We start from the raw sequence: 24,393 nt of genomic DNA, 5'->3' as shown, positions 1-24,393 counted from the left end.
GGACTCCTTAGTAACTCTAAAGCCTCTAACTTTCTCAATGTGGTCATTTTGAGATATGTGGAAGAAATTACAGAAGAGCATCAATTATACAAAACAATTTGGGGCTGGTTGTGTTTGGATAACTGATTATTGAAGCAACTGATCAGTTATAAAAAAAACTGTACAACTGTCATGGGAGCAATAGATACATGTATTGAACACACAACTGCATATGTTCTAATTGTATTACATATATGTTACCTATATTACTTAAAGTAGTAATTTACTGTTATAGTAGTTCTACAATCTATGAAAAGCAGTCAAACATAGAATTTTGCTTTAGAGCTGAGATTCCTCCCCGCCTTCCCCCACCACCACCACCACCACCACCACCACCACCACCACGTCTTAAACACAGTAAACTCTTCTCATTCTCAGTTTGTGTAATAGCCTTGTGAAGGCAATGAAAAGCTTCCCAACGGGAGGGTGGTTCTTTTACAGTACACTTGTCGCTAGTCTCTTCTTTGTTGTCTCAAGGATCATTGTCATCAATGACACTAGAAGTGACTTTTTCTGCCAGTAATTGATCACCAGAGTTATCAGCATCACATTCCATCATGTGTGGAATATTTCCCTGTTCAAAATCTTCAAATTGTGGACATTCTTCAACCAGGTTAACCAGTTGTGGTACAAACTGTTTTGTGGGTCGTCAGTTGTAGTGATAACATCATTTGATGGGAGGAGCTTATCCCAATCTTTCGCTAGGGTAATGCCCTTCAAAGTAGCTTAAACTTCTGCTGCCATATACACAGTGTCTTCAAATTAATTCCAGTGTAGACTTCCTGAAATGTGTTTCACATCCTCCTCCCAATCAGAACCATATGCAGCAATGCCATTCTAGAATACTGTTTGAAGCTTTCAGTGATCCCATGACCCATCAGTTGGAGGACTGAAGTAACATTTTGTACATGTATGTGCACGTACATCTGGTGTTCGTGCAGTAGATGTCAGTGCTTGAAGGTCATGAATAACAATTATTAACCAGGTATCAGAACGTTTTACAAAATGTGAAGTGAATAAAAATAATTTTTGAGTCTTTTGATTTTTGTAGGTGACCAACAATTTTTTTAGTTGTGTAAAGTATGATGGATTTTTAGACTTTGCTATGATCACCAAGAGTAGACTACATATTCCAGTAACATTCCTGTATACCATAGCAATGATGTGATATTTGCTTGCCTTAAAACCAGGTCTGAATTTCTTTCTTGGAAGCCAGGGATTTTGTTGCACTCTCTTTCAATAAAAACCACTTTTGTTTGCATAGTAGACATTGGTTTTGTTATAGCCCTCTGTATCAATATATTTAATAAAAGACTAAAATATTCAGCTGCTTCAGTATCAACAGTTTTTTATTTTGAATGTCTATTTCCCTAATTCCATGCCTACATTGGCAACACAAAAGCCATCCACTTTAAAATCAGCATTACTTCTCAAGTTTCTTATTAATTTCAAGTGCTTTTTCACAAATCAAAGGGTTGTTACAAGCAATTGCTTACACACTGCTGTTGAGTGACAACTAGAGGCTCAAGGTCAAGCACATCATTTCTCATTGTTGGCAAGGAGAGGAAAAGAGCTGCAGTGCCAGAGAACTAGAAGCTGTTAGCAGAAGTGTATGGCATGTAAATTTAAATTTGCTGACAGGAACCCATTCAGTTAACTGATGTTTCAGTTTACTGATATTCAGTAATTGATGTTCTACTGTAATATGTTGCTAGACTCTGCCCAGAACAAACACACTCAAAAATTCAAAAGTAAAGTTCTCCATGAAGCACACTGCCTCTTTTGTAGTTTCTACCACTAGAAAGTTGAACATCTCCATAACAATCTCACACTGACTAAACAAACCTGTGATCAAAGATATCACTCTTTGTTGTTTCTTCATCTTTTCCATTAATCCAAACTAATAGTGGTTCTACACTGTTGGGCAATACTCAGTCAACTTACCTGTTTCTTTTGTAAAGCACCATTTTCTTGGATGAAACTTAATTACATTGTTATATTGAATCTCAGCCTGGCATCTCCTTTTCATAAAATTCATTGTATGTGGTCATTCCACTTCACGTTGCTTCAAATGGTTGCTCCTAGATAATTTGACAGGTTCTGTTGACATTGGTTTTCATCCATTTATGTGCAATATAACTTTCATACATTTATGTGCAGTATGTCATATTTATGTATGATCCATTGTTCCTGGGCCAGCTACCACTCCTGGTACCAATTGTCAATCCTCTGCGCCTCTTTCTGAACATTGTTACTATCATCTGGTGCTGTTTTCTTCTTGTAGGTAAGTGCATGGTTTGCAAACAGTCTGATGGAACTTATGACGTTACACACACACACACACACACACACACACACACACACACACAGAAAGACAGAGAGAGAGAGAGAGAGAGAGAGAGAGAGAGAGAGAGAGAGAGAGAGAGACGACATACTGAAACTATGTGTTGATGTTGTTACCATTGGGAAGTACGTGTTCCATGACAGTTTATCAGAAAACCAGTGGGAATTTTCTTCGTGTTATTGCTACGTATCAATGTCAAACTACTAAAAGGAAGCCTGTACATAGTTTTCAGAATTATTGAAGTACAGATTGCACTTGTAGATTGTATTGTCGTCAGGTTGCGTTGTCAACCCTCTGCTCTCTAGAATTAATTTGTGCTTGTGGATTGGTAGCTAATCAACAAATTTGCAGAGTAGTCTGTTGTCCTGCATTGCATTCCCAGACAATTTGTGTTCATGAATTGTATACATGTATTGACATTTGCCATGCTACAAATGATGCCTTTGAGCATCTGTAATCTGAATTAAAAACTTGGAGAGATGTTCTACCCACTGATGTACGTGTTCATTTTATATATGTCTTACAGTTTTTATACAGTTGTCATCTTAAGAGTAACTCTGTATGTCCCACCAAGCATCACATTAGAAGAAAAAGAGGAGGAAATATTTTTTTCGGGTTATTTCTGACTACAGCGTTAATTAAAACAATCGTCCATTGTCTATCACTTCAAAAACATAGGTAGTAGAAATGTTAAGACTGACATGTTAAGTTCTGTCCAATCATTAATCCAGTCAAATTCTTAATAAGGTTTTATTGTTCACTAAATGGCGAAGAAGAACTATATCAAATGTCGTATTGAAGTCGAGGGATACAGCAAGAACTTGGGCATTGTTACCTGTGATGCTGTGGATCTCTTCGATGAACAGAGGGAACTTAGTTTCACAAGATCTCTGTTTGCAAAATCCATGTTGATATTATAGTGGACACTTCTGTTCTCCAGAAAGTCACAACATGAGCATAAATATATTCCACAGCTCAGCCGATTGACACCGGTGATACAGGCCTATAATTGTGTACACCTGTGATGACTCTTCTTGAGAGCTGGAATGACTTGTGCTTTTTCCAGTTGCAAGGTATCTTTATGTTCAGAGGGAACTTCTCAGTATCATCCATTTGGCTTTTGTGCAATGATTGAAAAAGAACCTTATTTCTGCAGTGAAGAATTTTGAAAGACTGAATTCAGTATTTTGATCTTCTCTCTATCATCCTCAGTCTTGATGCTGATGTAGTGACTGAGCTGATGATTCTCATCTGCTGACTGACTTGCATAAAACCAAAACAAAGTAAGGTTTTTAGTAAAAGATGTTGACAAAATAAAAACCTGTAAACTTCATTTTGTTATGTATTCTAAAACAGTAGATAAACATGTTTCTTATTTTAAGCTACCCTATGTTTGGACATTTATTGTTGCTGATTATGTGATATAGAATTGTAATTTTCAGTTAAGTGTTGGAACACCTCTGAAACGACGCCAGCGGTATACGGTCTTGTCGAGGGTTTTGACACCAGCCGCTAAGGATATTTCAGAGAGTTTGGCAATGCTGCTTGTCGACTGTTTAAGTTGGACATCATTACCTAAAGTTTGTGTACCCCAATTCAAGTAAGTATCAGTTTTATTGCAAAAGAACTTTAAAGACTGACAGATTGGAGGGAGTGTGTCCCAGCTGTAGCAGAAACTTGGTTCATATATTGATGACTCAATAATTTTTCACTTTTCATAATTATTGAATCAGTTTAGGGTACTATATTCTCTAGTTACTTTTAACTTGTATACTATATCTACGTAAAAATTTGTTCTTTATCTCTCACACTGTTAATTCTTAGATTTTTACTTGCATAACGTACTCCTCTTTTTATGTTTCAGACTAACATACTTGATATGTTCAGTTGGTTTTACTTCACCACTTCTGTTTGATGAAAAGAAAAATCCATACTACTTGATGTTGTACCAGTTCTTAAGATATGGGGGACACACAGCATACTTTGAGTAAGTTGAAAGTAGTTTGCAACAAAAAGTTCAATAGTATCATAACAAGGACAAATTTATGTTCTGTAATTTACAGTTAACTTCATAGCTGGTAGGTAAAGGTAGGGATTATTTTTGTTGATATTAAAGAATCTTCAAACTTTTTTTTTTTAATCGACAAAGTAATTTCTTGATGTATTGATGGGATTCACTGTGAATGGAAGACTTTCCAAGCTGCTCTAGCTGTTATGTAGTCCTTTATTGGGAACACTACTGTTTTCACATCATTACAGGTACATCAGGTGATGCTGTGGTTAGCCCTCATACAATCAGGAAGCTATGATGTTCCATAATTCAGATGCAAATAAAATTGTTGATCTGTTATAAACTGTTATCAATAGCAGAATTGGTATTAAGCACCAGTAGGTGAAAGTCAAATTGAACACTTAGGGTGATGAGGCCTACATTAAGCAAATGTGAAACCAGTGACTGTTATGACAATGCTATGGACTGGTAATTGGTGGTGTTGTACTAGAAGCTCATATTGACAAACATTCATGTTAAATTTGATATGATGAAGTATGAGGTTCTTAAGGCATCTTTGAAGACATGTTTTATTAAAAAGGATAAAATAACTAAAAGCTTCCTCTGATACGTATGCTCTGGCAGATGTAGAACCAGTGTGGAAAGCATTTATGGCACAACTGTTGTAGGTTCCATTCTTAACTGTGTCTTGAGCATTTTTCAAACAGTTTCTTTTCTAAATTTTTGGTGGGTATGATGGATAAAAGGTAAATCCTGTAGAAACTTGAGACTGAGTATTTTAACCGAAAACATAAATTATTAATTAGCCAATTTATCATTCCCACAACACTAGCTTGGAGCTTAGAACATTTTCTCCTTGAGTTACAATGTTTACATTGATGAAGTTAATTTGATGATACCATGAGTTCAGTACTGTTTCATTTGTTTGTCAATAATTGTCTGGTGCATATAACAACACGCCAGTGACCATTATTAGATACATTATTTGATTTTTGCCAAAATTAAGTACTAATTTTCTAAGATGATTGGTATTTATACCAACATAGATCAGATTGTTCTGAACTGGATTTTTTAAAATGTAACCATCATCAGACAATTGTCATATAGCCATCTGTTTGAGGGCCCAAAGAAAATGAATTTTATTTTAACAATGAAGCTGACTTTGGAATTTCAAATAGTAGGAACTTGTAACTCATGAGTAGTAATGAGGATTGCATAATGAGAACTCCTGGATGTAGTGTTTATAGAAGCTCTGCATTTCTGTTAAGAATACAGCCTGAAATTTATATCTGCTTGAGTGAAACACTAAGTAAGGTGAAGATGATAAACTGACTAACAGGTAACATTGAAATTACGATATGTGTCGTGCATGCACACACACACACACACACACACACACACACACACACACACACACACTCGGGGGGGGGGGGGGGGGGGAGGGGGAGGAGAGTGAGAGACTTAAGTATTAATCTCCTACCCTATTCAGTTTTGTCCTTGAATCATATGTGATACTTCCAAACAGAAATTTGAATGGACCCAAGGGAAGAACTTATCATATCTGGTGTATGCAGGTTTCTGCTCAATCAGCAGCTCTGATGAGGAACTGAAACAAATGATCAGGGCACTGTAGATAGCTGCCAGCAAATTTGGGTTACTCGTAATAAAGTAAAGATGAATTACCTTGTTACGACTCGTCAACAAGGTCAAGATACTGAACAACTACAGTTACTGTGAGCAGGAGACTGGTCCTACAAGAGAATTGACAAATTTAAATAACTGGGAGCACTTTTCATGGAGAACTTCTCATACCAAGTAGAGATCAGCACCAGTATACAGGCAGGAAACAAATCCTTCTATGGCTTAACACAACTGGCTTTTGTCTGGATGTGCCTCGACAGTTCATGATTTGGCTATATAAAACACTGTTCCACCTCACTGTAGTGTATAGCAGTGACACACGGTAGTATTCCAAGGCAGGAGTTTTGTAAACTTCTCGTATTTGAGAGAAAAGTGCTGCTGATCATCTTTGATCTGGTGTTGGTTGCAAGAATTGGTGAATGGAGGATCAGCCACAACCACAAGCGAGATGAACTGTACCAAGATGACAATGTAACTGTAATCATAAGATGTTAGTAACCAGAATGTGCTGGACATGTGGCTTGAATAGGAGATGGCAGGTGGCTATGAAAGCTGCTGTATTATATCCCCCCCCCCCCCCCCCCCCCCAGATAGGAGCCTCCTGGAAAGGCCAAGGAAGAGTTGGAGGGGTGGCCTCCATGAAGACTTAAAACAGTTGGCAATAGATATGGGCAGATGGTAGCGTTAGATAGAAGACAGTGGAGAAAGAAACTTGTAGCTGTGCCTTATCTCATAAAAGTAGTGTAAAACATTCTAAATATTTCAATTTTACACATTTCTTCTCAAAGAGGGCATTCTGACAGGCTCACTTCCTGAAAAAGATCTTAATGGTTGTCAACACAATTGGAATCTGATTTTTTGTATTCTCCGTGTAAGCATTTGAAACTTCCAAAAATTCTTAAGAAAATAGTCTTTGAAATTTTCTGAGCACCTTGAATAACCTAAACAAGGTCACTTTTTGAGCCATGTGGCTGTGGTAGAATGTTAATCTATAATGTGTGTACTGTGTGTTCGATTCCTGACAATGGTAAATTTTCAAACAAAGGTGCATGTTCCACTAGCATTTTCATGAAATGTAAAATGGAAAAAAAAAAAAAAAATTCTACTTGGAACTGAACTCAAGACCCCCTACATGGCAGGTGAGCATTCTACCACAGAGCCATGCTGCCTATTTAATTAATTAATAATAATGATGATGATAATAATAATAATAATAATAATAATAATAATAATAATAATAGGCCTCCGGTATGTTCTGCCTGTTGTAAAAGACGACGATAAGAACAAACCACTAATAGGGCTATCCCCCCTTTTAGTGTGATTAGTTGCTTCAGGACAGGACTAGTGAAGCTTCGGACAAGCGCCGTCATGGTCGGGCCGATGCTTGAACCCTATGCCCGCCCACAATGGTAACGACACTGCTAGCCAAGTGGAAAATGATTGGCTGATGGGGAGTCTTTCATGATTGTTTCTGCGGCAGAAAATGTGATCCATCACTCTTGAGGGTGCCCCCGGCATAAGGCAGTCCCTTGCTAGTCGCCGGAAGTCGATGAAGCAATTAAGGAGAGTCGGCAAGCTTTGCAGCGGCATCAGCAGCGCCCTACTCTAAAGCACCTCACAGCCTTTAAATGGCTCCATGCCCGCATTCGCCAACTTACTAAACAATGGAAGCCAGAGTGCTGGGAAGGATACGTCTTGACCATTGGGTGCCATACATCACCTTCCCAAGTCTGGGTAAAAATAAAACGTATTTTCATGTACCAGAACCCAATAGGTGTTCCCAGGGTTACCATAAATAGCATGTTATCTACCGACACAAACGAGATTGCCGAGCGATTTGGTGAGCACTTTGCTAGAGGCTCTGCTTTGGAGAATTACCCCCCAGCCTTTCGCACTCTCAAATGGCGGCTGGAAGGAAGAGTCTGCTCATTCACTACATGCCACAGTGAATCCTATAACGCCCCATTTATATAGTGGCAGCTCTTCAGTGCCCTTGCACATTACCCAGACACAGTTCCTGGGCCTGATCAGATCCACAGCCAGATGATTAAACATCTCTCATCTGACTAAAAGTGACATATCCTCATCATCTTCAACCATATCTGGTGTGATGGCATCTTTCCATCACAGTGGCGGAAGAGCACCATCATTCCAGTGCTCAAACCTGGTAATAACCCACTTGATGTGGATAGCTATCGGCCCATCAGCCTCACCAACATTCTTTGTAAGCTGCTGGAACGTATGGTGTGTCGACGGTCGGGTTGGGTCCTGGAGTCACGTGGCCTACTGGCTCCTTGTCAGGGTGACTTCTGCCAGGGTCACTGTACCACTGATACTCTTCTGTCCCTTGAGTCTGCCATCTGAACAGCCCTTTCCAGATGCCAACACCTGGTTGCCATCTATTTTGACTTACGTAAAGCATACAACACAACCTGGCGACATCATATCCTTGCCACATTGTATGAGTGGGGTCTCCGGGGCCCACTCCCAATTTTTATCCAAAACTTCCTGTCGCTCCATATTTTCCATGTCCAAGTTGGTGCCTTACCTTAATCATGATCCACTCACTGTAGTGGAGACATATTGATTCTGAGGTCTGGTTTTCAACATTAGTTTGACTTGGTTTTCTCATCTTTGTCAGCTTAACCAGAAGTGTTGGCAGCACCTCAGTGCCCTCCGCTGCTGCAGCAGCTCTAGAGCCCTTGTTCAATCCCACCTTGACTATGGGAGTGTTGTCTATGGTTCAATGGCACCCTCAGCTTTGTGTTTGCTCAACCCATTGCACCATTGCAGAGTTTGACTAGCGACAGGAGCATTTAGGATGAGTCTGGTGATAAGTGTACTGGTGGAGGCTGGAGTCCCGCCATTGAAGATCAGACGTGCACAAGTGCTTGTCAGTTACATTGCACACATTCATAGCTCTCCTGAACATCTTAATTACCGTCTTTTCCTGACGACAGCGGTGCACCACCTGCATAGGCGGCCCAGCTCAGGGCTAAAGATTGCAGTTCACGTTCGATCCCTTTTGTCTGAACTGGAGTCCTTGCCTGTACCACCTCTCCTGAGGTCCATTTGCATACACCTCCTCGGTGTAGCTGTAGACTGAAGCTTTGCCTGGACCTTCCACATGGCCCTAAGGACTCTGTTAACCCTGTGGCTCTCCGCTGTCACTTCCGCTTGATTAATGAAGTGTTCCGGGGCTCTGAAGTGGTTTACACCGACGGCTCAGTAGCTGATGGTAATGTTGGTTACGCGTTTGTCCACAGAGGTCGTATTGAACAGCATTCCTTGCCCTATGGCTGCAGTGTATTCACTGCAGAGCTGGTGGCCATATCTCGTGCACTTAAGTGTATCTGTTCATGCCTGAGGAATTGTTTCTTTTGTGTACTGACTCATTGAGCAGCCTGCAAGCTATTGACCAGTGCTACCCGTGCCATCCTTCGGTGATGTCCATTCAGGAGTCCATGTATGTCCTGGACTGGTCCCATCATTCAGTGGTGTTTGTGTGGACTCCAGGACACGTTGGCATCTCAGGTAATGAACTTGCAGACAGGCTGGTTTCTACAGGCTAGACAGAAACTGCTTCTGGAAATTGGCATCTCTGAACCTGACCTGCTTTCTGTCTTGCGCTGCAGGGTTTTTCGGCTTTGGGAGATGGAATGGCATAACAGTACTGACAACAAACTGTGTGTCATTAAGGAGAATGCGAATGTATGGAAGTCTTTCATGCGGGCCTTTCGCAGGGAGTTAGTTGTCCTCTGCCAACTCCGCATTGGCCATGCTCGGGTGACCCACATTACCTCCTGTGCCATGAAGACCCACCTCAGTGTCAGTGCGGTGCCTGGTTGACAGTGGCCCACACTGTGGTGCACTGTCCCACTTCGACTGCCCAGTGATGAAATTTTGGGTTTCCAGACTCGTTGCCACTCATTTTATCTGACAATGCCTCATTGACTGATTTAGTTTTAAGTTTCATTTGTGATGGTGGGTTTTATCTTTTGATCTAAGTTTTAGTGCAGTTCCTTTGTCCCTCTGTGCCCTCCATCCTAGTGCTTTTATGGTGCAGGTTTTATTGAGTTACAGAGTGGCTGTCTTTTCATTTTTATACTTGTGGTCGACCAGCCACTGTAATCTGCTTTCTAGTTTTACTCTCTTCTGTTTCTAGCATCTCTCTGTTGTTTTCTGTTGTTTCTTGTCCTCTTTTGTTCCTTTTAGTGCTTGTTGCCTTTCGTTCATTCTTGTGGCTTTTCCTTACTTTCCATTTTGTGTTATATGTCTCGTCTGTTTTATTCTCACACTTGTGGCGTAGTTTTATTAGGAACAAGGGACCGATAACCTCATAGTTTGGTCTCTTCTCCCCTCATTTAAACCAACCAATCAAGCTGTGTCAAAGTGGTGACCAGAGTTCAGTTCAGGCCACTGGTGGTAGTTTCCCTGCAGAATATTTCCACTGGTTAAAGGGATATGTTTGGTATATTTGCAGTTGTCCCTCACAGATAAGATATAAGTTGATCCTGATTTATGTCGGTTGAGTTAACCAAAGCATCACCATTAGCTTTCAAATTGTGTCAAAGCAGTTTGATAAACGGTCAGTAGGTACAGTGGTAGTTATGACCTCAGAGGGCGCATGACCTTCAGCCTTTTCAGTTTATTAGAAAATTTACGCGAATCTAAAGTACTGCTCCAGTGGAGTGTGGATTGTTGAGTGGCTGTCGATTGTTGAGTGGCTGTCGATTGTTGAGTGGCTGTCGATTGTTGAGTGGCTGTCGATTGTTGAGTGGCTGTCGATTGTTGAGTGGCTGTCGATTGTTGAGTGGCTGTCGATTGTTGAGTGGCTCAGTTTAGCACTTTCTTTCAAAACTCTTGTTCACTCCAATTTTCAGTAAGTATCCACTATTATCAGGATGAAAGGTTCTACTTCACGCTACTAGGGAAATACACCAATGTCATCTATCTATCTGAGTGAATTATACATTCATATTCATTTTATTGGTGACAGTGTGTGGGACAGTACTACAAACTGTGAACTTCCATTTTGCAATAGTTTCTTCATCCTGCAGTCCTTAGTTCAGGATTCTGATGTATGAGTGGTAACATGAAAGCATTGCGCTAGAGCCACCATTTATTTTGCATTTGAAAATGACTTCAGCTAGCTTTATCCTTCAGAACAGCTATCAAACAATTTTTTCAACATTGTTTCTGCTAGTGGTATACCTTTCTCATCCCGTGCATGCAAAACAACTGTGACACAAAATCATTGGTCTCGTAACTGATTCTTTATTTGTTGCATCAACTCAGTCTTTTTGAGGAGAGATGCTAATGGAAGACTTATAATGTATGCTACAGTTAATCAAGCAGTACTTTTTTCCAAAATGTTGAGTTCTCATTGTGTTGGAACAGTTACTCTCGAGTGTCACCTTGAACAGATGATTTTGAATGCATCTGCAACTTAAGATGGAAATGTTCTCGATGACACTTCCCAGTGATTTTTCAAAGAGGCGTGAGTACTAGGCATATCAATCCATCTTCTATGGGGGAAGAAAATCTATCTGTTTTCATAACAGATTGTCTTTTGCAGCTTCAGAGGAAACTTCATCTTTAAAGTTTTCTTCCTTAAGTGGAACTCCCGGTGAAAAACCCAATTTTGTTTCCTGTAAGCATTCTGTTCATGAAGTTAAGCATACAGTCTTTGAATTTTGGAAGTATCTTTTATATGAGACACAGTGTGAAGGTATGAGATTCACAGGAACAAGATTCCTCACTTAAGAGTAGCTTTGCACAACAATGTGAACTGCAGACACACACATACTAAGCTTCCTCATTGTTGTGACTGGACAGCTCCCTTTATTCAGTGGTGTCTGTACTGGCTTGATATCTCAGCTGAAGTTAGACCTGAGTGATGAGAACCTCTCAAGGCTGATTTATTCATATTTTGAAACCATCTGTAGTTCTGAATCTTAAGAATTTAATATAACAATGTAGAAAATATTTCACAAGCATTGTCATCTTATCATTATAATTAAAAATTAACTGCTGAAAATATTTTTATTGTCCTCATCCCTTCAGCAGTGCTGTCTCAAGATATTAAATTGTTGGCAGGGTATAAGCAGTACCCACAGGAAAAAATTTCACACTTTATGTAAGGGAGCTACATTGAGACCAAAGAACATTGTCTAGATGGTTACTTACCATACTGAGCTATAAGTCAAAGTAAACAATGAAGATAGTATTAATTCAAGATCAAATTTATATATTTATAATTCAATAAAACCTCAGTTCAATTTCAGTGTAATAATTTTCATTAATTAACAATTCATGCTGTTCCACAAGAAATATAGTTAATTATGTTGTGATGCTAAGATATCAAAGCAAAATGTACAGACAAGACATCAACCCTCGAGTGAGTGTGCCTGTCTATGAAGTGTGCCAACCAGAAACAACATTGTCTTGTACCATTCCACTGTTGTTTGATGATTGTGAGTCTGCACCTATTCATTCGTTACTGCTTCAGCTCACTGTGAGTTAGGTGAGAGAAAATTTATGATCTCTGCTAGAAAATGACTCAGATTCTGAGCTGGGAGTGCAATCCCACATTGATGCAGTTGTCTAAGGGAGAATTAGCAATCAAGTAAGTGGTTGGCTGGGATGTGATACAACTGCACTGTTTAATGCTTAGAGTGGGTCATTACTGTGGGGTAACACTTGTATGCAACAACAGAGTGATATAAAGAATGTTCATTTTAAAACTGTTTAGTGAAACAGTGATTTAGCTTAAGTAACAACTTTATTTTATCGTAATTTGATTAAACTGTGATTTTGCTCAGACCTGTTTACCTTGGTAACGCAAAGACAGCTGTTCTTTACATGTGTACAAAGTATGATGTGCACCTGCTCATGTTATTAAAAACAGCACACATGCTCCAGGGATAGTAAGACAAAAATGCAGAACATTTAGATTGATAAAAACAATATAAATTTGAATTTAGATACTGCCTCCTATAAAGATAGTTTCAATGATCACCTTTAAAATCAAAGCACATAAGATTTAGCTCTGTTAATCAGATTATTGATTAACATGAAAATCTAATCTCTCTGCTTTAATCTTGTAATTCCACAGGTCATTCAGGAAAGCTCTTACAGATAATGACAAATTGCCCATCAAGACTGCATTTGAAAATCCTTTGTTACCCGAGGGGACTGGTGAATTCCTTGATGCGTGGCTTCTACTTTTGGAAAAGATGGTGAATACAAAGTGTATCCTTGACTCCCCATACTCCCACATATACAAAGGTCCTGCAGATGAGGGATTTGATCCAGCCAAATTTCTGTTTGAAGTTCAAAAGGTAAGTGGGAAGCATAATCAGAGAAATTTTCTGTATTAATAAATGCCTACATGAAAGTAAAAGGTAAGATATCCCCCCCCCCAATCTCTCTCTCTCTCTCTCTCTCTCTCTCTCTCTCTCTCTCTCTCTCTCTCTCTCTCTCTCTCTCTCTCTCTCTCTCTCTCTCTGTGTGTGTGTGTGTGTGTGTGTGTGTGTGTGTGTGTGTGTGTGTGTGTGTGTGTGTGTGTGTGTGTGTGTGTGTGTGTGTGTGTGTGTGCGCGCGCGCGAGTTGTCCACATTACCTCATTGGATGTGGGGAAACTGCCAAAACACTACCGTGCAGGCTGGCCAGCCCCTTTGAGATCGAGCCTATGAATACTGATGAACCGCACATTCAGGTGGAGTAAGCCACAGCGGCAAAGTAATTCATACTCCCATTTCACCTCCGCTGCTTCTCAGATCCTAATCTGATATTTCTTCAGCAGAAATTTAATGGCCATCATCGCCACATGGCCAAACACTGTCAATTAATGGCTACTTTCTCTGCAGTTGTCACAGCAATTCAGGAGATATGGTTCTGCAAAACCCAATTCCCTACTAGTAAAGATTACAAATCACACTAATGCTGAGAGGGCATGTTACGCATTCATTTGATCTGACCTTCCTGTGAACGGATGCCACTCACCATTGCATTAGAAGCTGTGGTCTGTTGTGTTTACCTATCAGTTATGGTAACAGTATGTAACATCTGCCTATTTCCAGACAGATCTATACTGTATCATGAGCTGGTGAAACTATTACAACAGTTGCCTTCACTTCCTCCTCTTGGGGGTCTCCAGTGTCTACAATTCTCTGCGGGGCAGCCAAACTCTTTCTGGCAGGTACTGTGTAATAGAGGAATTAACTTCAGAACTGGTTTGTCTGTCTCCTTAACACTGGATCTGGTAACACAGTTCAGCATGGACCATGGGTATTCTCAGCCAAAGATAATGGAGTCCACTGCCTGAGCATCCTACCCTTACTCCTGTGGCCCATCCATGGCAATCGCCGCAACCGCAACTACTTTCCTATCACACTCTTGTATTCGATCCATTGACCAGTGGGACATGCATCACACTGCCCACTTACAGAAAGCCAAATGGCAAGCTTTCATCTCCAGAACCATTTCAGAAACCATTAAAGAAGAGGATATAGAATGATCGGTCCAATATGTTATGTTGAAACAACTGTACACACTATGATAGCAACAATACACTGTTCTTTAGCCTCTTCCTGACTGACACCATTGCTGTAATAGTCTGGAGAAATAGCTGAGCTATCAGATTGTGTCGCATTCAATTCAACACAAGTGCCATCCCTCTACAGAACATTTAATAGCATGCAAAAGGCTTCCAGTGAAGGCACGGTTTTTCATGAATAAAATAAAAGCAGGACTGTCGGGAACAATATGTATCGTATATGAGAGCCCACACCATTGTCTAAAGTATGGACTTCACTCTGCCACATTTGTGGCCACCCACCACGCACAGTGGTTCCTGGCATCTTGTGAATTGCAATATCTATATTGACTCTGTGGTCTTTGCTGAATGTTTTGCAATACACCCTGCAAAAGTATCTGCATGCAGTAACTACCATTCTGCTTTCCTGACCCAGAAACACACAGTGGATGGAAACACCTTGTGCATCAGTGCACAAGGCTTTGAAACATATAATGTTTCATTTAGTGAAAAGGAGTTCTGCAGTGAGTTGAGACACAGCCTGTGGACCTAACAGTATCCACAATTAAATGCTTAAACAGCTTAGCATCCACAGCGTAAAACACATCCTCAAGTTTTCAGTTGTATTTAATGTGAAAGGGAGGTTCCCTCCCAATGGAGAGACTTTCATTATGCCCTTCCTGAAATTGAGAAAAGACCTGAAAGTGTAGACTAATTATTGACGGAACACACTAATGAAGAGGTTGTGCAAATTATTAAAAAAAAATCAACTGACAACTGTGTTTGTGTCTAGAAGACAGAACATTTATCGTAATTTTTTTGTAGCTTTCAGGGATTGCTGCTTATTAGACTAATGAGTTGCCTTAAATTTGTAGCGTGAAAGGCATTCGTGCATCACCAACAACTGATAACTGTGTTCCATGATCTATAGAAGGTGTGTGATACCACCTGGTGCCATCGCATCCTGTTTACATTGCACGAGTGGAACTTCTAGGGCTGTTTACCTACTTTTATCCAGAATTTACTATCCCTCTGACAGTTCCAGGTCCAGATTGCCATCGCAGTTTGTGGAATCATGACTGCAGAGGGGCCCACCATCTGACCATCACTGCATGTGGTCAACATTTGCCTGTATTACAGGTCTCCATTGTGCATTGCAAAGTGCCAGCTTCACAGGGCCACACAGAAAGTACATAATTGGGCCCTGAATTGTGGATATCAATGTTTCCCCACAAAAATTTGTGCCACGCACTTTTGTCACCTAAACTGTACATCTGTGCACAGAATTCACCCCAGTAACCCGTTATTTGAAGCCATTAAAACTTTCAAATTTTTTAGACATTCTCTTTTGGCAGTAAGTTACCTTTGCTACTACATGTGCACCAGCTCAAGACATGTTACATGAGGAACCTTAATACTCTGATATCTTGGAAGCACCTCCTGGAGTACAGACAATGTAGTTCCTCTGTGTTTTATGAAGTTTTGATTTTATCCTGACTGAACGACTGATGTATTGCCTCTGGGTTGGCAGCGCCATCAGCTTGGCGACTGGAGCTTTCCATGTGAGCTCTACATACAGCTTCCTGGTGGAATCTGATCGCCCACCACTGAGAGTCAGACCAACAGCAACTCTTGACAAACTATTTAGTCATAATCTGTCAGATGCCTATTGATGCACCTTACTCGATTCTGTTTCACAACCAACAGATAAGACAGTGTATGAATTGCTCAAAAATGGATAGATGTAAAACTTTAGAAGGCCCTTTTTTTGTCATGGATTTCACCTTGCATATATCAGTATTTGTGTGAGCTCACACCCTTGCAAGAAACTTTAGTCTCTCTTTTGGTTGGGTGTGTGAATTACTTTCTACCAACACTGTAAATATACTCACATTATTGCTGCTCATGTTGAGTTTTACTGCTGCCAAAAGTGGCCAAAGCAGTAACACAGGGCATGGTCAGCAGAACTATATGGACTTAGCTGTCATTGTAATTTTGTGACAAATGTTCAGAAAGAATACTATACCAATTGAATGGCTTGTGATGCAATCGTACATTTTGTTGTGGATAGGGAAGTTTACAAGTGAGCTTTACAGTGCAAAAAGCTTATGATTATAGAAGTATAGAACATAGCTCAGACATTTGAAGTTTCATGGGCTGCCAGTAGTCAGATGGAAGCCAGGTCTGAAGTTTCAGAACTCAGTAACTGTCACCACTCCTAACCTTCAGCCAGTTTGCTAAGGACTGTAGATGCCACTGGAGCAGTCCAGCAGATGTCTGTGTCACATAGGTAATAAGTGTTGATGACAATAAGTCTGCGTCACAATAGCAACAGCCTTGTGCCCCGCTGCCTTCGTGCCCATACTGCTTCATTAAACATGAACAGATTTTATAATTTTCAGTTGTGTGTCCCAAGTGCTGGGCAATGTGTAAGAGGTGCCATAAGACATGACACACAGCTTCTGTAAGTAATTCGTTTCCAAACATGAGTGAGGACAGAACATACATAGATATAAACAGTGTGTCTGCAATGACAGTGTCTCAAAGCAAGTTATACATTGAACCTGTTTGGATACTCCATTGATGAGAAAGTGCATTTGGTTTCTTATTTTCATGGTCATATTGCAATGAAATGGTCTTTTTGCCCCCCCCCCCCCCCTTTATTTCTTGGCCCTCTTAAAGTACTGGTAACTTCACAGTATCCAATAAAATGGAATTAGTGTGTCTTAAAACCCTTAAATATTTTGACATGTTTCTTAGAGTGAATGGTCAACACTACTGGTGATAGTCAAAAAACCTACCAGGTGCAGCGATTTTTGTTAATGCTCTGTCAGTCATTGATACCTATCCTTTTCTGCTCACTGACAAGCTGTTAGTAAAATTATTGGGAGAGGAGCCATTATTTTTCAAAGGTTGACATGGCAGGGGCATATTTACAGTTGCTGCTTCCACAGAGGAACATTTTCAGAACCACCTTGCTCTTTTTCCTGTTTTATGGCCTGCAGGCTTGAAGTGCATTTTGGAGAAGACAGTTTTTTCAACTAATCATTATTTATTTGGGTTTTGAAGTGTGACTTGCTGGCATTAAAACATTGTGCTAGCATATTTATGCTGTTGCCATTTGCCACACAGCATGCCCATTGAGGAATTAGTCATTTTTAGACAAAACTGCGTGCTACGATAAATTCATGCTGGATGCTGCTACTGTAGCACAACCACTCCATGCGTTATTACGTATAAGTGTTCCTTTCCACTGGTCCCTTCCTTGTGACCAGGCATTCGAGCTGTTGAAACCTAAGCTGCAGTCAGCCCCTTGTTTGGTCACTTTTCTGCTGGGCCAGCAACTAGTGTTAGTGATGAACGCATCTCAGTTAGACCTTGGCACCATCCTTGTTCATACATATGTGGGTGGTTCTGAATGCTCTATTGCATACACCTCTAAATTCTTAAATTTAGTGGAACAGCATTATTCTCAGACAGAGGAAGCTGCTTAGGCGATTGTGTATGCTGGAAAAAAAGAAAAAAATTGTTTTTTGTTTCTAAGTTTCACTCGATCGCCGACCACAAACCACTGGTGTCTGTTTTTAACCCTTCAGCATCCTTGCTGGAGAAAGCCGCACATAAATTACAATGGTGCACCCCTTTTCTGTCATGATACACTTATGAGATACATTTTTTGACTTGAGGTGCAACATGCAGATGGTGATGCCTTATCACGTGTAGACGTGTTGTTGATGGCTTTCCTATTACTAGCGCTAAAATAGCAGCCCCAGTAGCTGTGTACCCCATTTTCAGTAAAGTTGTATCTTTCATGCAACACATCTGACTGGACAAACCTCCAGGCGATGCTTCTGATCCTTTGGGAAATTATTGTGCATTACAAATTAGCCTTTGTTAGGGACGGAGTGCTGTTGTTAGCTGTAGATGACACCATTCCTTGGGTGGTAGTCCTGTCTGCCCAATGGGGTTAGTGTGTCACATACAAAAACATTAGCACCCAGACATGATTTGTGGTCATGCAGTGATGGGGAAAATAGTGCTAGTTGTTGCAGCCTGCCCACAGTGTGCCACCCATAAGGCTTCTTCAGACCACAACAACACGAAGTTTCAGTAGAAATTCGTTCCCAAGGCTGCTGTGGATCAGCAATGATGACAAAGAAGCCTTATGGGTGACACACTGTGGGCAGGCTGCAACAACTAACAGAACTGATTTCTACTGAAACTTCACCATGTGCTGGACCGAGACTCAAACTCGGGACCTTCCCTTTTGCGGGCAAGTCCCCTGCCATCTGAGCTACCCAAGTATGACTACGACCAATTTTCACAGCTTCAATTCAAGGTCCTGAGTTGAGTCTCAGTTTGGCACATGGTTTTAATCTGCCAGGAAGTTTCATATCAGTGTGCACTCTGCTGCAGGGCGAAAATCTCATTCTGGAATTTCTACTGGCTTGTTGTAATGCATGCTTATTCTAAGGTCCCACATGTAGTGCATTGTCTGTTTGCTACTGCACACACAATAATTCCCACTTTGCCAAAAAATTTTCAGTCTAAATACTTCTGTATTCATTCTGTGTTCATGGATTAGGACAGTATGGTAGTGACGTCATGGCTAACATCTTTTGCTTACTTGGTCTGACAGTTCTGGTTGCCATAAAATGCTCTCTTCTCTTAAACCTAGCACATGAGAGACAATGTCATGGTTGTCTTCCAAAACTACTGTGGGGACCACATTTGCCTGTTGCTCATAACTCTTTCATCTGACTCTTTTTCTGTTGCATTTGCTAGCAGCACTTTATGAATTACTCTGTAGCTGTGACATCTTTTACCAGAAGACTTTTCTACATGTCTTCTGCACCTCCTTTCATCAAGTATGGGATTCTGTCATATTCTGATTCATAAATGGCATAAGGCCAAACAAAACAGTCTGTGTGTAGGACTATGTTTTTTCCCCATGACGGTAGGCTCTATTCTTCAGTTGTTCTTCCGTTAAACGGACTTGCTGCTGTTTGTCACAAAACATTTTCTTTGATTTAGTTAGGAATTTATCCTACCTCTTAAGCTGCTCTGTTTTTTGTCAAACCACTGCTGGGCCCCATCATCAAAGTAAACATATACATTTGCATAATATACATCGTCACATCTGTTGTACTCGGTCAAACACTTTTTGCCTTTTCATCACATCCTGGCTAGAGTCTCTGGGAAACAGTGATGCATGCCTGATGTGCAGCTGATTTAATGCTGTTTGGAATCCACTGGTCTTCAGAGTATATGGACTGTGGGAGAGATGTACTGCTTGCATTCACACAGTGTCCATGTGGGTGATGGCTCTTACATTATCTGATTGGAGCCATGATGATGTAGATATTTTGAAGAATCTGGCATTTCCCCCAAATAACATTATGTCCTAACTAAAATCAACTCCAGATTCAAAAGCAGTGTCATCAGTGAAGTACAACACTGAAAAACACATTTGTTAAGAACACCAAACTAAAGACAGAAAAGAAAAAACTGTACTTTGGAGTGGAGTGATGCTATTTATACAAACATTGAATTTTCTAGAATACACAAACATAGCTAGTGTTGATAAAAGCTATGCCAGACAGTGTGCAGAACAGCTCACGGCAATATTTTTGTCTCCATAATACCTTTATGGAATACTACTTTCACTGGCACTGCAACTACTTCATGCAGTATGCTAGTGCTTTTCATTCTGTTAATCTGTTTTATGTTGAGACTTCCTTTTAGTAAACATCTGGCCATTATTGTTAAAGAAATACTCATAAAAATTGAATAAAAACCAAATATACTACAGAAATACTGTCAGGTAATAAGATAAACAAAAACAGAAATAATTCTCTCAATCATTCCAAGAATAATTTCCTGATTTAAGTAATTCTTAATTACTTTTAACTGAAATATAGCAGAAGTTACTACATAATTTAAATACTTCTTGTTGCAAGCACTACCAATAAGTCGAGCACCTTGCAACTTCCTTAAGCTGTCCCGACAAAGGCCAGGGAAATAGCGTACTGGATTACATTGTTTTTATTTGGAGTCCAATGTTCTGTGAATATATGCTGTTACAAAGCACCAGCACATTGTGGATCTCTTGTTGGACCGGGTTACTTAGTGGTAAAGTGCATCCCTGGTAGCCGAAAGGTCGTGAAATCAAAACCTAATCAGATTGCAGATTTTTAAATTTGTGTTTTAACCTGGCTTTCACCTCTCAATGATGTGAGGAGCCACCAGAAACAACAGGTAGTTTGGATTACACATTAAACTGTAAGTTCCTTTTTGTTGATCGGATAACTGGAATATATTTGGTGCACACAAGTTGTCTTAGTGATGATGTCCAGTTGAAAGATTTGCAACAGGCCATTGAGCCACAAGAAATCATCATTATTGTGGATCTCTCAAAATCATGTCATTTTTGGTACAATTTGTTGGAAGAAATTTACTGAAAAGTCATATTGGCAGTAACGGAAGTTTCATGTTTGGTTGTTTTTGTATTCTAATTTGAATGTTATGAAAGTATGCCATTTTGAGGCAGTGACACATTGAATATTTATTGATAATTTGAAGTTCTTAGTACTATTCATTACAATTAAATTTAAGTTAATGGAATTTCAGCAGTTACGTTTTTGGGGTAGCACTGAAATATGCCTTCTAAAACAGCCCATAGTCACTACAAACTATGAAGTCCTTTGTGGCAGGAGTTTCTATGTACTGCAGAGACTATGCTATGGCAACCAACTTTGGAGTGTACATACTGCATGCACTAATCAGAGAATACTTCTTGTGCAGCCTTCAGTGTGCAAAAGCAAAATACTCTGTCATAGACTTCTGATAACCTGTGATGATTCATATTGAAATTGGGTAGTCAAGAGGAGCCAAATGAAAAAGCATCTGAGAATGGTGGGATCAGTATATTTCTTGGGCTATGATTACAGTAGAGTGGCACAGCACAGCCAGAGTAGCGAGTTGCTCTGACGCAAAAAAAAAAAAAAAAAAAAAAAAAAAAAAAACCCCAGAGCTGCTCAGTGCACATGATTCCAATGGCATTACAAGCACAGCAGAGGAGTAACTGAAGGAATCAAACATACATGTTTCCAAGTTCGGGCTACTCTGGCTGCATTCAGGCCTCACCTACAGTGTTCGGATGTTACAGTAGGTAGCAGCATTAGTACTGTTGCCAATGCTAATGTTTCTTTTGTTGTTGGTTGAGAAAATTACATAAGTGGACACCATGGTAACAGCTGTTTTTACTCGGTGTCCATTATGGGACCAGCAAAAAACGAATCGTACAACTGATTAATTTTGGGCTAGTTATGTGATGAGGTGACAGCATAATTGCACACAAGTACATAATACATGTCCTTAGTCTGTTACTTTTTTCACTGTATTGAAATGAGAGGTGGTGATGAAGTTGAAGTGGCACAGCTAACAAACACATTAAAATGAAGTTATATTATGCGAGAAAAAGTTTTGCAAAACTGTCCCTCATTTGGACAGCATCATTTGAAGCTATGTTAAAGTTTCATCCTGTCTGATAAATGCCTTCTGTATAATGCTCACTTTCACTCATTGACACTTACAGATCATTCTAAGTCAATGACAGTGTTGTTCAGGACACATGTACATTTCACAGTATTGAACTGCCAGTAGGGTCTGGTCTGACTGAAGATAAATATCAGCAAATGTTAGCCATTCTGCAACAATTTCGGATACTTTCAGATCTAGAGTGGAGAAAACACAAACCAAGCAGCCAGTGGTAGAACACCATATCAACATAGGATCATCCACCAATTAGCCACCACATGTATAGGGTGTCACATACTGAAGAATGCAGAATTAGGGTGGAGATGGACAAGATGCTGCAGAATTACATCATTGAACTTTCAATGTGTCCATGGACCTCTCATTTGTTTCTTTTGCGGAAGAGGAAGAAGAAGAAGAAGAAGAAGAAGAAGCATCATGGCACGTGATGTTTCTGCATCAGCTGCCTATGACTGAACAAAATCATGAAAACAGGTGTCCACCTGTCGCTGCACTTTGCTAACACCCCAGACTGCTTGAAAAGGAAAAAAGCACTGGTCATTCCAGACTGGCTACTGGCAACTAGTGTTTGTAGGCTGAAGAGGAAAAGATTGTCTTCATAATTCCTGATGGTGTATACGAGTTCAAAGTTACGACATTTGATCTATGTAATGCTCCAGCCACTTTTGAGCAGACAATGGACAACTGGCTTCAACACTGCAAGTGGACAATGTGTCTTTGAAAAAATGACTGTCTTCCAGATAGCAAAACCATTTGAAGAATGTATAAGCTTCTTGTGAACCATGTTTTAGTGCATTCAGACTGCAGGTGTCAACATGAACCCAAAAAAAGCAGCTCTTCGCTGCCCAAGAAATAAAACTGTTGAGGGTATGATAGCAGTCAGATTTTCTGACACCTTGGCTCATTTGCAATGTGGGAAGTTTTCTTGAAATGCGCTACTGACAATTCATAAATGACCTCTGTACCAAGGCATGGCCGTTGTAAGTATTTTTGTAGGGATATTAAATGCAGCTATTGCTGGCCATGTGTCTACCGAATTGTTGGACACTATGTTAGCCACTGTAAGAATGCCAGCAACAGAAGCAAATGCTGCAATTACGTTCAGGGCATCTAGCATGAATTCTCTCTACGAAAGAGCCATTCCATCAAATTGGAGCTGACACTTCTGGGAGGTTCCCAAAATTGGCAAACTGCAATTGATGGATAATAGTCAACACTGATTCTCTCACCCATCTTGCTGTCATTAAATCTGTGCCAGTTGCCAAAGATCTGTGAATTGCAAGCCTCCTTGTACAAACATCACTTTGAAAAATGGAGCACCCTGATTGATTTCTGATTCTGGTAGTGTTTTCCATGCAAGACTAATATTGCTGTAATTTGATATTGCTACATCACCCACAGGATAACAAAAGCCTACTACACATAGGCTCATGGCCTCAGAGAATGCCTTAATAAGACATTGGCAGATACGCACTCAATGTCTGTGTTGGAGAGAGATTGGGATGCAATACTTCCTGTCATGCCATTCACATAAAACACCCTGAGGTAAGACGTTATAGTCTTCACACTTTTCTTGCTCTGCTCCACAATCACAAGGTCAAAATGAAAATGGGTATGCTGTTCCTGTTTCAACTGGACAATTCTCCGGATTACTAAGTGAAACCCCTCGTCACTAGGAGTGAAGAAGCAGGACAGATGGCTTGCATATGGACCCTGCAACCCAGGAGAAAGACTGAGTGCTGTAACATCTAGCACTGGCCGGTGAGATACAGCCCTGTATGGAAAGTGGATCTATCAGAGAAGTTAGTAAAATGCTACTGTGGGCTGTGTCACATGCTTAGTATCTTGACAAATGCCTCATACAAAATTGAGTATTATGATCCTTCATCAAGCAGACAAAAAGACAGGCACGTCATTAGTGCCCTCTGTCTTGAGGTGCAGATAGATGTGTGGGGGAAGTGGGACAGGTCATATCATTCAAGGAAACTGAAAAACTGCTTGACAATCACAAAGCTTTGTTGGGAACTACGTTAGATGTTAATCACAGTGAACAGGATGTCAAAACATGATCAGAATCCGACCACCTCCCAGTGCTGCCAATGTTCACCATTGATAATGTCTAGGTACAGGGTGCTGTAGCCAACTTGAATGAAAACTTCTGAAACAGTGGGTAACTGTTTCTTCAATATCCCAAACTGTGCTGCACACAGGGTGGTGTATGAATAACAGCACACTCTATCCAAGAGTTCAGTTCAGTTCTGT

The 24,393-nt window shown here is 40.2% G+C and overlaps 1 protein-coding gene across 3 annotated transcripts in view; it reads left to right on the top strand.

Annotated features, from left to right (window-relative positions):
- The window catches only part of LOC126299422 (E3 ubiquitin-protein ligase HUWE1), a 378,230-nt gene that overhangs the window by 161,105 nt on the left and 192,732 nt on the right, over positions 1 to 24,393 (top strand). For all 3 annotated transcript variants that reach the window (XM_049991320.1, XM_049991321.1, XM_049991322.1), the window contains exons 17-19: positions 3,826 to 3,983; positions 4,248 to 4,370; positions 13,153 to 13,378. In XM_049991320.1, coding sequence (XP_049847277.1) covers positions 3,826 to 3,983; positions 4,248 to 4,370; positions 13,153 to 13,378 — 507 coding nt within the window. The remainder of the gene's footprint in view (positions 1 to 3,825; positions 3,984 to 4,247; positions 4,371 to 13,152; positions 13,379 to 24,393) is intronic.

This window comes from Schistocerca gregaria, chromosome X, assembly GCF_023897955.1.
Source record: "Schistocerca gregaria isolate iqSchGreg1 chromosome X, iqSchGreg1.2, whole genome shotgun sequence".
Taxonomy (NCBI): domain Eukaryota; kingdom Metazoa; phylum Arthropoda; class Insecta; order Orthoptera; family Acrididae; genus Schistocerca; species Schistocerca gregaria.
This window is presented reverse-complemented; position numbering and strand designations above follow the sequence as displayed.